We start from the raw sequence: 15,019 nt of genomic DNA, 5'->3' as shown, positions 1-15,019 counted from the left end.
CTCCGTGCCGGGGGGGACGATGTCCCCACAACGCCCCGCCACAGGCCTGGGCTCCCCGGGCTGCCCGCAGGGAAGCGGCAGAGCCGGAGGAGCGCGGCGGAGGCACGGATGGAGAGCTCTGTGCAAGGAGGCAGCTCAGCCGGGAGCAGAGGTGAGCCAGAGCCACTCCTCCTTCTCACAAGAGTATAAAAATACCAGCATAACTTTTCTTAGCTTGTCTTTTTTGGCTTTTTTTTTTTCCTTTTTACAATTTATAAAAAGCTTTTACCAAACCAAAGCGTGCGCTCCATTAAACTTCCGTCCCGTCGTGCAAATTGCTGTGGACTTTGACTTCCAAGTTCACCTGCTTCACCTTCCTGCCCTTCCCCTCGCAGCCGCCCCCCGTCTCCCTCAATATGTTAACGTTCCTCACGGTGCAGTACCGGCCGTCCAGGGCCCTCCCCGCGCCCCGGGGCAGCTCCACCTTGGTGTTGAGGGGATGCTCCTCCGGGGCGGCTCCGGCCGCCTCCCGCTTCCTCCGCAGCTTTCGACACTTCCTGGCGAGGAGGCAAACGCCGGAAAGCACCAGCAGCAGCAGGGCGACGGCAGCGAAGGCGCTGCCCAGGGAAGCGCCCGTTTGAGATAAGGAGGCTGCGACGGCGGCTTCCTCCCTCTCCAAGATCAGCGACTTCATGTTGGTGCCGTTCTTCACCTGGTCGCCTTCGTTGTCGTAGATTAAGGAGTCGTCCAGCGTCAGCCTCCCGTCGCTATCGACCAAGTCCCTGCGGCCGCGCTTCCAGCGGCGAGCGAGGGATCGCTGGACGCGAGGCCCTGCCCTGCTCTCCGGGCCAATCACGTAGATGACCTGGAGGTACCACTGGTGTCCAGCTTCCACCTTGAAGAAAGGGAAGGCAAGCACACAGGGAATTTTAACTCCGGCTTTTAGATTAAGCGATTTTGGTCAGTAAAGGTAGAGCTGGTTGCATTTTTTTGTCGTGTTTCTTGCACGCAAGTATCAACAGAAAAGCTTGGTGCGTTTTTATGAGCACCTGCAATGATATTTATCACCAAGTGAGGTGTTCAGTCCTCTTGTCTGTCATTGGCAACTGCAATAATTAATTTGGGAACATGAATAATCTGTTTTTAAAGAGCTTCTTTCCTGAGTGCTTTGGAAAAAAAAAATAACCAGAATAAATTCCTCCTCTCCATTTTCTGTGCTGGAGTTTGCTTCTTCGCTGCCTCTGCGGTTAGTTTACGGTACAATCCTGGCAATGCCAAGAAGCCCCTTAAGCAAAGAGAGGCCAGTGAGCTACAGAGAGGGCCTCCCTGGGGAGGGACAAAAAAGCCCAGGAATCAGGAATTCTGCCCCGGATCGAGAGCATCCTCTGTGTCCCTCCTGTTTCTGCCAGGATCTGCTCAGCTCCTCCCACCTACCCTAGCAGGAGTTTGGTTTCTTTAGGCAGTGTCAGGCCCAGAGTCTCCAATTCACCAAGTATTTGGGAGATCCCGGACAGAGAAGTTAGTTTTGGGCTACCGATATCGCTCGTATGTACCTTGTAGAGAGCATCCACCTTGAGAGTGAATCCATCGACTCCGGGCATGCTGCTTACTGAATGGAACTCGGACAGTTCGGAAGCGAAGTGGGCATCGAAAGGCACATCGTGGAAATACTTATCCGTCACTTCGGGTTGGTTGCGGTCCTGGAAATCAGAGAGGCGTTACGAAGAAGAGCGCACGCTGTCATCGTCCCAGAGGGAAGCCAGAAGCCAGGTCGCTAAATGGCGGCCACCTACTGCTGCAGAAATCGGATCCGCGTGCCCGGTCTCCGCCCCTACGCGTGGGCACGGACATTTCTTTAAACGCGTAGCTTACCGCACAGAAAATATTTATGGCCTACGTGATTTGTAGGCACTTTGTACTGTTTTAGCACCGATTGTGTCAATATTTGGTGTGTGGAGCTGAAGATCAGGAGAAGAGCTTCACCAGCCTGCTCAAATGTGCACGCCAACCTAACAAAGACCATTGGCACTACCCTCGTCCTGTGAGCGGTAACGGGGCTGCCAGCGAGGACGCTGGCAAATGTTAACCACAAAGCATGTAAAAAGCGCTGAACGCACCTTGGGAGCTAATCGTAGATTTACACAAGAATTATTTCTGTGTAACTGGTAAATAAATCTCCCTTTCCATGATGCCAGTCCTGTCAATTCCAAGCCGTAGCATAAGCAGAGATCAAGGGAAATTTTAAGAGTTTGATACATCACTTCTTTTTCTTCCTAATTTGTGGTTTGGTGTTTTTTTTTTTTTTTTAAGACTAAGAAATACTCATGGATAAAGACTGAGGAAAAACTGGTCTTGTCTTTGTGGTTTGCGCTTGTCTGCCCAGTACTGCAAAAAATCCACATTTCCCTTCTCATCCCTTTGTAGTCAGAATCTGTTCATAGTCGGGGGAAAAAAAACCCCACCCAAACAGAAAGCAGCAGCAGAGGACAGTTTTGCAAGCCATCAGGCCAGATCTCTCTCAGAGGAGGGAGCTGTTCAGCGCAGGCACCACGCTTTACTCTGGCTCTGGTTTTCTGCGGCTGCACAAAGGTGCGGGGGGCTGGGAGGGCGGCAGGGTCTGCCTGGAGACTCTGCAGGGCGTTGCAGGGTTTGGGGGGCGCCTGGGGGAGTCCAAGAGAAAAACAACAGCGCTGGGACAGTCAGGCTAGCGAGAACATGACCGAAAGAGCTAACACGAGCTAAATATCAGCATTTGCAGCCTCTCCCCGCAAGGAGGAAGGCCGTTGAGTTCCCAGGTCTGTCTGGTCAGCAAGAGGCTGAGAGACCAGGCTTCTCCGGACACACAACGCTCAACATCGCGGTTTTGTTCACAGCAGCAAAACTTACCAAGAGGAGAAATCGGTGTTTCAGGTGCTTGTTGGGTTGAATACAGCCGTACTGGGGCCCCTCGTTATAGACGGTGCCCGTCGGGTCAAAGAAAGGGACGTAGCCGTCCTTGCCCGTACACAGATAGACTTTTTCCAGCTGCAGTTTGTAGGCGGCATTTAGGTTTTGTTCGGGGTTCCAGAGCACGCGGCCGTACAGGATTTGCCCTGAGGGAGGTTGGGAGAAAGACGGTCAGGTTCAATTCTCCAGTTCAACAAGAGAAGCACCGTTAGAGCCAAAAGCACCAAACCGCACATGGCTCTGGGTTTTGAAGGGTTTTATTTGCGCGCGCAGATGACAGAATGCCGTGCCAGAGCACGCTCTCGTCTCGTCTTTTGGTCGTGCCGTTACAGGGCTGCAACGTGCTCAAAATGCCGTTTGTTGCTGTGAAAGGGGCAAAACCAAACCTTGAGTTTTACCCTTCCCTTTCAGAGGAATGCAAGTTGTGAAGACAGAAATATTAAGTACACGCAGAGCAGTAAAGAAAAAGAAAATAAATCCTACCCTTTGAAAAAGCCCCTTTGTAATCCATTTCTGCCAGAGACATTTCGGATTTGGTGGGGTCCATCAGAAACACCTTCTCGTTGTTGCAGAGCTGAAACTCTGTGTTTAGGGAGTAGACGACAGGAACTGGGCGGTTCGTCTGCTGGAAGGCAATTGGGATCAAAAATCTAAAATTGGGAAAGGAAAGGAAGAAGGAGAGGTTTTAGCTTGGATGCGTCTGAAGTCGCACGCTGGTGACCTACACCGTCTGCTTCACCTTTTTTCCCCTCCTGCTTTACTATTTATAGTCTAGCAGCCCCTGCTACGGTGGTATTTGACCCAAAATGACTTGTTGCCCCTCACCCTGCCCCCGTTTGCCAGCAATGGTGCAGGGCTCTGCACGACCAGCTGAAGCCTCCTCCCAGCAGGTTTGGTTTTCTTTCTGTCTGGGGACAACCGAAGCCTTCGGCAGCCCTGAGGCTGAAAATCGCTGGCCGAGACGTACAACAGCCCAGGACAGTCCCCGTTCTGGGAGTCCAGTGTCTCGCTAGACGTGACGGAGGAAAGGCAGGCACACAGATAAGGCAACTTTTTTAAGAAAGTTCTTTTTTTAAAGAAAGCAAAGACGCCTGCCTTGTGCTCAGGAGTAACAGACCCTGCTGTGCTACAGCCCAGCCATCTTTCACCGCCCTGAGAGGGGACGGTCCGGTCGCAGGGGGACTCCTGAGCCAAAGGGGAGGTTCCTCCCCTCTCCTTTTCCCTCCCTGCTGCTGTTGTAGCGTGCCACACGCCCGCCAGGACCCCACAAACCACCCAAACGGGCTGAAACCGTCCTGCGGCCGCGATGACGGGGACTCCTTACCGCTCAGGAGCGTGAGCCGTACAGGGCAGGGGCTTGTCCCCGGGCTCTATCCATGGCTGCGTGGGCTGCACCGTACAGGGGATTAAGAAGATTGTGTACTCTCCGGAGTAGTCCTTCCTGGGAACAGACAGGGGACACCGCAGTCACCAAACGAGGCTCCAAGCTGATATGTTTGCCTAACATCCACCATTTTCTAATTAGCGTAAGCAGGCATGACAGAATTCATAGCAGGACCTCTCCCTCACCCCAGAAATGTCCATCTACTCCGGCAGTCGCAGGAGGGCCACATTTGACCTGCGCTGTTTAACTTGACCCTCTGTGCAAGGAGCACAGGCTGTAACAATAAACAGTCCCAGACAGAACTAATAATGAAATGGAATTTTTTAAAAAAGTGAACCAAATATTTCTAGATCTTAATATACCTACCTCCACCAAGCAGAGCACTACTAATTAAGTCAGTTGTGGACATGAAAGCCTGCTTTTAATTGGCAGACTGCGAAACAACCTTGAATACATTGTCACCTCCGGTATCTACCTACCCACTGGCTTAATTCCTAGAAAGATGCATTTACAAAGAGATGAACTGATTGTTCCCTTTACTTACACAACGAGTAGAGAGCGTTTTCAGCCCTGACAGCGTGCTCTAGCTCGGAGCCCTTGACCAAGGCTGGCTCCTGACCGCTCCACACTGTCGCTGTGGCTGCTGAAAGGGCAACAGGGATTGCGCTCTCAGGCCTGGAGCTGAAACCGCTCCGTCGCTGCTGGTACCTACGTGCACGTTCACTGCTCGAGAAGAACATTGTGCTGTGGGGAGCTGCTGGAGGTGGCCGAACCCGCACTCCTCACCTGTTATAGGAGCTGGTTGCTCTCCAGAGCTGGTAGGGAGAGTCGAAAGTCTGAGCGCTCCACAGCAGCTGCAGGTCAAATTCGATCCCTCCCAGGTGGTCTGGAGTCATTAAAAAAGACTTGACATCTGGCAGGCTGTGGTGCTCCATGACAAAAAGCCCTGGGGTGAGGACAAGGAGGTGACAGATAAGGCAGAGTACCGGGAGACCCCGTGCCGCACACCTCAGCACAGAGGGACTTCTCGTGGGAAGAGGGACTTGTTCTGCTACCTGTTTTCAGAACAGATCTGTATTTGTACGTTGATTTCTCCCTCTATCAGGACTAACGCTCTCACCTCTGAATTTGGCCTGTGTCTTGAATTCGATAACCAGCCGACCGTCCTCGCGGATGTAGATCCTGATTATCTGCAGCCGGGCTGAGAGAACGCTGTCCGTCTGAATCCCTGCAGCAAGAACAAAGTCACGGGGGAAGGCCATGCAGCACAGTCGGTCCTGGCGTGGGCTCTGTCAGCCCCACGTAGCTCCAGAAGCATTTGAGAGAGCTCCAAAAAGGCATGGTTTAATTGGGATCATCCTCCGGTCAGTCAGCTATACACTTCCTCCATTATCCACGTGCACCGCCTAAGTCTCACTCAAGCATAAAGGAAGTAAATACAGAGTTCCCCCCTATGATGAGCCTGGGAATGTAACTTATTTTACGTAAGAAGTTGTAGATAATTGTTTCTGGGTACTCCTGGCCTTAATTCCTGAGTGGCCCTCCATGAACAAAGCGCGAGTCCCTCCTCTACAATACTTAGTGTCACCGCTGGCAGAATAAAATCCCAGGTGAGGCGCTGTTCCTCGTAGCCAATACTGCTCAATGGCATGGGTTCACAGCACACCCAGGCTCCAAATATTGCGGGAAAGGAAAATTAAGAAGCCGGCAATAGAAGACTCGCAGGCACAGGATAAACCACACGTAGACGCACGGAATGCGACTGCAGCTACCACACGAGAATCACTGAAAAGTATCGGAGGAATCGCTCCGAATATTGCACAGGGAGCAACCTCTGCCTGGCTCTGCAGACTCCGCTGAAGAGAGAGCTCTCTTCTTGCAGCACTTCCTAGGGCTCAGTGCCGACTGCTCCCATCAGCAGAGAGGGGCTGGGGGGAAATGGCAGGCCCCTCGCTGAGCTTACACAAATGCAGGCATACCCGGGACTCAGTCTGCATGCCCTTTACTTCAGCGAGTGCCACCCACCGCGGTGGCCGCGCAGAAACTAAGAACAAGTGAAAAATGAGAAGAAACCAATTCTCCCACGCCCCTCCAAAACGCCGCGGACCTACCTGTCCTCCAGAGAACAGTATCGTAGAAAAAGGAGAACTCCATTTCTGTGTGATGCTCAAGAGAAGCCCAACCTCTCGGCGCCGTCACGTAAATATAGGACACATAGAGTGGGACGTGGACTGTTAAGAAGGACTGAGCAGAGTCCCGTACCTGTCAATAAACCCCCAAAAAGGTGGTTATGCACCTTCCAAAGGGGAGACGCTGGCCCAGACTCACAGCACCCACTGCATTCGCGTTCTGCTCTGCAAATGGGGAAAGAAAAGCCAGAGTACCTGCTACAGAAAACTCCTTTTTAAAAAGTTCTGGACTAGGGATGCCCTAAACACAGGGACGATAACGTGGGGGTGAAGTATTTCTGGAGCAATATAATGTCATTGCTCCATAAAGACTGAGCATTATTGGCAACCAGTTAGCTGATTTGCAAAAAAGTTCTTGCTGGACTGCCATTCGAAAAATAATAATGAGCTGCAGGGAAGAAGTATGCAAGCACAGAGTGCTGCTCCTCACATACTACAAACCTCCTACAATTAAGTCAGAGATGACTGTCGGAACTTTCTTTACCTTTACATGTAGGTACTTTAGACAAACCTGCATTTTAAATAAGGGTAAGTGCTAAAGCAGACTGGTGGTGTGGTACAAAAGGAGCTGTGGTCACAACTTCACCTCAAAAACCCCTCAGTTTCCAATTCTGTGCATTAAAAATAAGCGATTCTGCTTGCTCAGGGCTGGCCCTAAGAGTATCTGAAATACCACAGCTCTCCGGCTATATATACACCATTTATTATCTGCGGAGCGCAGCTGTACTCTGCAAGCCCCCGGGAGGGCTCCGAGAGACATTCCAGACTGCTTGGTGCCAGTCTCCACGTACTACATTATGCAGTTGTTCAGTTCAAGTATTTGTGCAAATAATTGGAGCTATAAAAGGAAAGTTAACCAAGTATTCCAGACTGGCAGGAATTGAAAGAGCTGATGTTGGCCAGAACGTTCTGACTGGGAATTTAATAAAAGAATCTAACGTAGAGGAGAGATTCCCTTGAGTGAGACGCATATGTGTAATCCATCCATGAGAGGGCAGTGAGACTCGTCTAGTAGCGAAAGCTGCTATTTTATAGAAGAAGATTCCTGGCTTTTGGTCTGCCAGTCGGTTAATTAAGAAATTACTTAAAAATCCCCATGACCTCGCTCCACTGAGGAGTACGAGCTGATGTGCCTCTGCTCTGCTCTTTGCTCATTTATATTGGCTAAGAATACAGTCAAAATTGTAAAAGAAGAGAGCACAGGTGAGAATGTTTTGTATTCCCAGTACATCCTTATATTTAAAAAAAATATTTTACTGGTGCTCTGAAGATTAAGAGACTAAAACCTATGTTACCTCAACCAAAATAAATTAAATGCATTTCACAAAGCACCGTTCTTTTCTAGGTAAAAGGGGGGAAAACCCCAGTTGTACAGAGCAGAGCAGCAAACATACCCAGCAAATATCCATGAACACAAAGCGAGCTTTGCCTAAGAATTGAGAAAGATCTGGATTACGTGGAAGACCTTTGGATATGGCATCTCACCTGGAAGTCAGCGGTGACAGAGCCTCCGCAGACATCTATTAATTCCGTCATGTCGTAATAAGCATCAAAAGTCCAAATGCAGCTCTTCAGGTTGAGGTGCTTATAGAGCTGGATCGTCTTCGGCTCTCTCACTGTGGGGTCAAACTGGTACGGGCGGTCATAGCCAGGACCGAGAACGATGCTGTCGTAGGTCACTTCATCCAGAAACCCTGCCTCTGGGATTAAGGGAGATCAGGACACTGATCACTCCAGATTTTAAAGAGCTTGAAGGCAAGTCCTGAGGTCCCATTTTCATTCTCAAATCATGTCAGTGACTGATTATATTAGGGACTTGAAGGGCTCCTCCCCCTTTGTTACCCTAGAGGTCAAACTGAATATAGACAGGTCTTCACAGGCGAAATGGTATAGGAATGGGGTAAGAATCCTAACAACCGAACTTACGAACCTGAGGCTGAACTTTAAGAAATGCAGAACAGCTTGAGTATGAAACGAACAGAATGAAGCACAACCCCCTGCCCACCAAGGAACAAGCGTTGACCCCGTTACCCTGAGTGCTAGAGACACAAACTGCCTTTTTTCTTCGGCTCCGGCATTTACTTCAGCAGTGAATTTGCTTTTACTGCTTCTTGTTGCCGCGCTGGAGACCTCAGCGACACAGACGCAGTGATCCACTTCCTGTGGATCCCTCTCTAACAGCATGGATATCACGAGACAGATTTGAAAGGCAGAAGATCACCAGCACGGTGTGAACCTACAGCCTCCTCAAAAAGAGCAATGCTGCTTAACCCCGTTATCTTTTAAACATTCCCATACGTCGCATCTCATCTTCAACAGGGCAACTCTGTTCACTGCTGTTAGTACAGGAAGATTAATTATTACTGACATAATGTCAAGAGAGCCCAGAGGAAGACAAAGCCGCCTTCTTTGCATTTCTTTACTGGCTTCTCCCTACCCGCAAGTTCAGAAAGCAAAAGTTGGCTTTAAAAATTACCTGAGATGCCTCTGAGGTCTCTGATGGTGACCAGGTTTGAGCAGACATGCTGGTGCCTGTAGATAGACTCGGAGAGAAGGAAATGGAGATTGTGTAGCGGCAGGGTGGAGATGAGGGGCAGCATACCATCCTGATGTGGGATCTGCACCGAGATGTGGATTCTGGAACAAACAGTGGATGAGACAGCGGAAAAAGCAGCCCTGGCAGGCACGGGAGCCTCGTGCCCCACAGCACAGACAGGGTGAGCCTGCCAGTGGCAGCCTGATATTTAGTTTCAGCTAGATTTCCCTGTCTACACATCGGCTCCTTAAGCTGTCCCACCAAGTCCAGTTTCCTGAGGGGAAGGGCACCCCTTCAGCAGAGCAGGGCGCGAGGAAGAGAGCGGGAGCACCACCCTGAGCACCCTACGCTGTTCAAGAGGCCACGCTGCATGGAGGGATGTGGTTTCAGACACATGTTCTTCTCTTGACCCAAGCCAGCTCTGTAACTCTGGGGGCCCCGGTGAAGGACTGCGCTCTCCCCTTCTCCAGGCTCCTACCTGTTGGGATGCTCCTTGTGCTTGACGTCCAAGTACTTCAGAGTGGCGATGAATGACTGTGCCTGGAAACCTCGGGCCGTCCCCGCGACCACAGGGGTGTGACAAATGGCACTGTCTGTGCCTATGGTAACCACGTTGCTTCTCAGGGGGGTCCCCACATGGCCAGCCTTGTCCACAGCCTTGGCCACGCAGCGCACGTGGAACCGCCGGCTGAAGTAAATGCTGTCCAGCACCTGCAGGGAACGAGGAGGGAGAAACATGCACGTGGGTCAAACACGCCAACGTTGCAACATCTGACCGTGTAACAAAATCACTTTGTCCTGGTGTTTTGAGGCAGCACGGAGGCGAGGCACACGCAAACGCAGACTAGGAGCACACGCGTGCCAATGTCCGCTTGGCCACTTGGGCATGCAGGTGCGATTGGCCTCTTTGTTACCTGTGCTGCAGTGGATGCTCGAGTATGTCGGGTGCTTTACAGCTTCCTAACTCTGCCCACATACTGAAGGGAGGGGAAGCGGGAGCCTGAGCTGTTATGATCTGCCAGGCTCCGTCTGTCTTCTACCACCTGTGATTTACTGAAGTGTCTGAGTGCTTACAGCTACTTCCCACATCAACAGAAGTGGTGCTTTTAGCAGGCTCAGTCAAGAACAGTGCTAAATTTTCTGAAGCCAGAAGAAAAAATATCATCCCCAAAGAAGCACCCGTATATCTCATGCCACTTCCCAAATCTGAGGAGATTTTAGGTTTTAACCTCTGCGTAACTAAAGCGTCTGCTACCCACTAAAAATGTCTCAGACTCGTGCATGAGTAGGCATGGTCCAGAAACACATCTGGATGCCTAAGAGCTGAGACATCACAGTTGGGAGCACCTGGGAAAAGCCCTCAGAGAAAAACAGTAGTTCTGTTTGTGGGGCAGGACGTGAACAGTCCAGGAACAGAGAGGTCTCGGGCCACACACGGAGCAATGCAGCAAAATGAGTGCCTGAAGGAACAGCGGTTCGTAACTTGAGCTATGCTCTTCCCGCGGCTTGAGCGGGACGGAAGGAAAGCAGACAATCCCACAGCCAAACCCTGGTAACACGGGTCACATCAGCGTGCTGAGCTCTTACTCAGGCACAGCCACTTTTTCAAGGGCGTGACTTTTCAGCTGCGGGAACGCAACCAGATTTCACGTGTGAGTGATCACACAGTACACAGACTGACAGAGCTACCCCAAGCCCTCGCTGACTTGCGCCTTGAGCTCTCACAGCTTCGCCGTGCTGGTACCTCGCCGCGTACCTTATGGTTGACGCTAGTGAACGGTGTGTTGTCAGTGATGGTTTCAAAAGGCGACCTGGCTCCATTCCCATCCGTGGGGGTTGCTACTTCCCAGCTGAACTGTATTGAAGACTGGTTGATCCCCGCCTCGCTGCAGCGTTCCTTCATGAGCGTGTACTTGGGGAAGTGAGGGTCACAAGGAGTGACGCAGATGAGCGGATAGCCTGGGGAAGGGGATTTCTTAGCACCGGCCTTGGTCACTTCTTCCACACGGTCGTAATCAGCCAGGGCGACGACCTGTGTGGATGCAAGACAGCAGCATTCGCCTGGGGCTGAGGGGAGGGGCAGAAAAGGCAATCCTTCCCACACACTCCAAGCCTGCTACTTGATTGCAGCTCTTAATTCTATTTCAGAAATCCCACGGGAGCTTTCAGTCTGTACTTGAAGGGTACTAAATCACACCCGTTGCAATGGGCAACTTACCACAGGAGGTGCTGGTAAAATCAGGCTCCCTGCTGCCTCCTGATCCAAAATAGTCACTATTGCAGTGCTGGTATCTCCAAGAACAGCTTCCACCGGATCATCTGGACCCAGCACCAGAGAAAAGGACTCATGCCACTCCCGGTCTTCATTGGACATGATCTCCACCTTAAACATGATGTGGTTCACACCTGCGAGAGGAAATGCAAGAGAAACAGAGAGAACTCGATTCATCATCAGTTATTGCTCTGAAGTTCTCATTGAAAAACTGCATCGCTCGTCTAGGCTATGACCACTGAAACATTATGATAAAATACGCATTATAAATTTTATTTCCGATCATTGCTACTAATCATTTAGCCCTGTCCACACAAGAGTCTACTCTATACATAAAACTCAGCTATGACAACTGATCCAATTGATCAGGTGATGGATTTATTAGCAGATGCCATCTGAGGATTAATAACGCCTGTCTTGTATTAGCTGTCTGTAGTAAAAATCCACGATCCAAAGTACATCCCCAGCCCTGCTGCGAGCATCTCTGCTCTCTCACACCAATATGCAGAACTGTTCGGTGAGGGCTTCTTGGTCCAGCAACGTGGTCTGAGCTGTTGCACTGGCTCCTGAAAGATCTCTGCTGAGCCTTGCATCCTCTGAAGACCACTTTACTCTCACCTGCCAGATGCTAGTGCTTCTTCCTCTGTTCTGATCACCCTTCATTTAACGGTTCGGCCTTTTTGCATAACAAAATTATAGCTGTAGCAGACTGCAAGGCTGCAGCCCAGAAGAGTCACACTTTAAAAAAGACCACATAGTAAGTGATCTAGGTAGTATATTTAAAATACATTACCAAAAAAACCAGGAAAAAAACCCCAAACAAACCAAACCCCAGATCCTTCTCATCCAGCGGGGCATTGTGAAGGGATGAAATGTTGTACACAAGAGAAAACATGGCAAGATTTCGGATGGCCTTCCCATTTTTTTCAAGTGACATTAATTCCAGTGAGCGGAAAGTCTCAACCATCTTTCTGTCTCCTTAAGCATTTATGGGCTGCTCAGTAAAGAGCTCACCACCTCCGGGCTTTCATTCCCTCCTCCTTTTCATTGCCCCCCTGCTTAGGCAGCAGCTGGGCACTTTGCTTATCGAGCAGAGAGTTCTGTGTGTGTTTGAACTGAGAATGATCAGGCAACCAGGAGAGAGGGGAAAGGACATCTCTAATGCAAGGAAAGCCGAAAAGTCTTGCATCCCACCTGTTTCTTCCCGCAAAGACTGTGATGGGCCCAAGATCAAACCCCAAATCAAATCTAAACCCCAAAATCTAAGGGTATATTATGCCTTCTTACAGCTAATGCAGTCCACTTCATCGGAAGCAGTTAGACCTGTGTTGTGTTGTAAACCTCATGCAAAAAGGATCCTTTACCTGGGCTGAATTTGAGCATTCGACTCTTGGGATAGTAATCCACTCCGGCCTGAGCTGAGCCATCGCGGGTGCTACAGCGGACTTTTGAGGTCCTGTTCTGATCCCCTCTCCGGACCACCTTGATATTTAGAACGGCAATACCCTCCGGGCCAGGCGGCTCCCGTACTTGGTACGCAGCTTCTTCAAACTCAATGGTGGGTGCTAAAGAAACAGCAGTGAAGAAAAAGCCCCAGGTTTGCACACCAGCTGACTGTTTACAGATGAAGGGCATTCAGCGACTGGGATGAGCTAAGCTCAGCTCCTTTTAGACTCTATCTACACGTCTTCAGAGCGAGGGGATCCACAAAGCAGGGGCCAAAACTGCAGCTCTAAGGGTTGGATGTGAATTAGGGCAAGGGGTGGGGCAAAATCCAACACACGTATTGCGCTACACAGGATGGGAAATGATTCTCCCATTCCCTGCCTCCCACTGAACCGCAGGCCCTCAAATCCATGCCACGTGACGGTGTTACAGCCCCCACGGGCAGTCACAGATCTCTCCAGGCTGCGACAGTGCGGAGGGAAGGCAACGTCTCCCCCAGGGGAACCACAGCAACTCCCTGTGCAACTGCAGGGGAACGGGAACTGGGACAAATGGTGGGTTCAAGCTGCTGTTATTCAATCCCTCCCTTAAGACCAGCCCAGTGCACAAAGCCACCACATCAGTGACCTGCGCACAGAGCTGTGACCATGTGACCGAAGGCTTTCACGGGCACTAAATTAAACCATAGACTGTTGATGAGACTGTGCTGACTACCTCGGAACCTCATCCTACACTACAGTTCCTACATCCTTGTTGAGTCCCATCGCTTACCATCTTCGTCATTGGTGACAGTTACGGTCACCATGTCCATTTGTCCAATCCTAGCTCCACTCCAGTGGTTTCCAAGTGGGCTACCAAGATAGACCTGGAACTGCTCTTCTGGTTCAAAGGCAGAGTCATCACTGATATAAACACTGCAGTTCTTCACCTAAAGCCAAGGAAGCAGGAGAAACCAGCAAACATTCATAAATCCCCTGAAGCCACTTGAAGGCCACACTGTATTTCACTGTCTAGGGTTTAATGTCTGAGTACTGTCAATCCTGGAGGAAACACTTCTGTTTTTAAGGCTGCTACTTCAGTGTGGACAAACCATACAGTTACATGATGAGACACAGCAGCGAAGACATCTACTTCCACAAACCAACAGCTCTCCGCTACAACAATCCTGAGTCCTACGGACACGGAGGATTTGCATTTCACATTTTAACCAGTTTTATCATGAAATAAACAACTCCCGCAGAGTCATGCCATATTTCCAGGACCAGAAGAATTTGTGACTTTAAGTGTCTATAAAACCAGTTCGGACTGCTTCTGTCAGCTCCCTCTGACAATGCAGAGTCGAGGAGGAGATCTGAACCTCTCCCATCAATGGTTCTTCGCTCTCCCTGTAAGCCAGGTTCAGCTCACCTTCTCCCCTTTCAAGAAAGTGACGCGCGACTCCTCTGCATCTCTCCTCTCTGCAAAGTCCTCCATCACCTCTGCTGTCTGGCTCCGTGTGTAGCACCTGACAGAGGACTCATAGCTCAGGTCCCCGGTGCGGAAGATGGGGATGTGCAGAGTGCCCTCCTTCTCCTTCACTGTGTACGTATCCCTGGTGAACTGCATGCTTGGTACTGCAGGAGGCAATAAAAAGAGTCAAGTGTTCAAGCTCCGCAGAGAGACAGGAGCTAATCGAGGCACATATACCCTAGGAGAACTGCTGCATTGAGTCTGACAGCCAGAGAGTAAAAAGGCAGCTTCACTGTGCCTCAATACAGGATTTGATTTCAAACAAACAAGCGACCATTACTGCCATCATCCCTCTACAGAGCACAGGATCAGCGGACCCTGCTGCACTTCAGAAAGAAGGCATCTCTCCTCGTCACCTCTCAGTCACCCAACTCCAACAGCTGATGAAACTTGGCCCTTCCCTATCGTTCTGGTGCTGTTGCAATGTGCTGGAGAACAAGACAGGGCTGGCGGTAGAGGGACGGTGTGTTTGCGAGGCATGTCAGGAAGGGGTTACATCAGGACTCAGTACTGAAATGGATGCTACGTCTCAAAGCGTTATCCTACTGCCTGCGGACAGACACAGAACAAATAGCTTGCAGCGAAGAGGGCAGACCTCAAGAAAAGATACAAAGGCAGAAAGGATTATAGACTACTACAAAGTTAGATTACACAGCGTGGGCTTTCCTTAGGCAAGCAAACATGAGAGACGTTAAAACGCAAGAGAAAGCGAACACGCAGTGAGACTTTCTCACGTAGTAAGGGGGACTTTAGCTCAC

General features: G+C 50.4%; 1 protein-coding gene across 1 annotated transcript in view; it reads right to left on the bottom strand.

Moving 5' to 3' along the window:
• Window positions 1-268: 268 nt before the first annotated feature.
• Window positions 269-15,019, bottom strand: part of FRAS1 (Fraser extracellular matrix complex subunit 1) — a gene marked incomplete at its 5' end in the record, with an annotated part of 172,214 nt that continues 157,463 nt past the window's right edge. Inside the window, 16 exons of the mRNA XM_082315032.1 lie at window positions 269-874; window positions 1,533-1,679; window positions 2,866-3,071; window positions 3,409-3,575; window positions 4,250-4,366; window positions 5,096-5,255; window positions 5,430-5,537; window positions 6,421-6,571; window positions 7,984-8,198; window positions 8,975-9,135; window positions 9,513-9,745; window positions 10,791-11,066; window positions 11,253-11,440; window positions 12,671-12,871; window positions 13,524-13,680; window positions 14,160-14,365. Coding sequence (XP_082171158.1) covers window positions 290-874; window positions 1,533-1,679; window positions 2,866-3,071; window positions 3,409-3,575; window positions 4,250-4,366; window positions 5,096-5,255; window positions 5,430-5,537; window positions 6,421-6,571; window positions 7,984-8,198; window positions 8,975-9,135; window positions 9,513-9,745; window positions 10,791-11,066; window positions 11,253-11,440; window positions 12,671-12,871; window positions 13,524-13,680; window positions 14,160-14,365 — 3,278 coding nt within the window. The 3' untranslated portion in view covers window positions 269-289. The remainder of the gene's footprint in view (window positions 875-1,532; window positions 1,680-2,865; window positions 3,072-3,408; window positions 3,576-4,249; window positions 4,367-5,095; window positions 5,256-5,429; window positions 5,538-6,420; window positions 6,572-7,983; window positions 8,199-8,974; window positions 9,136-9,512; window positions 9,746-10,790; window positions 11,067-11,252; window positions 11,441-12,670; window positions 12,872-13,523; window positions 13,681-14,159; window positions 14,366-15,019) is intronic.

Source organism: Platalea leucorodia, assembly GCF_965183815.1.
Source record: "Platalea leucorodia genome assembly, chromosome: 6".
Classification (NCBI taxonomy): domain Eukaryota; kingdom Metazoa; phylum Chordata; class Aves; order Pelecaniformes; family Threskiornithidae; genus Platalea; species Platalea leucorodia.
This window is presented reverse-complemented; position numbering and strand designations above follow the sequence as displayed.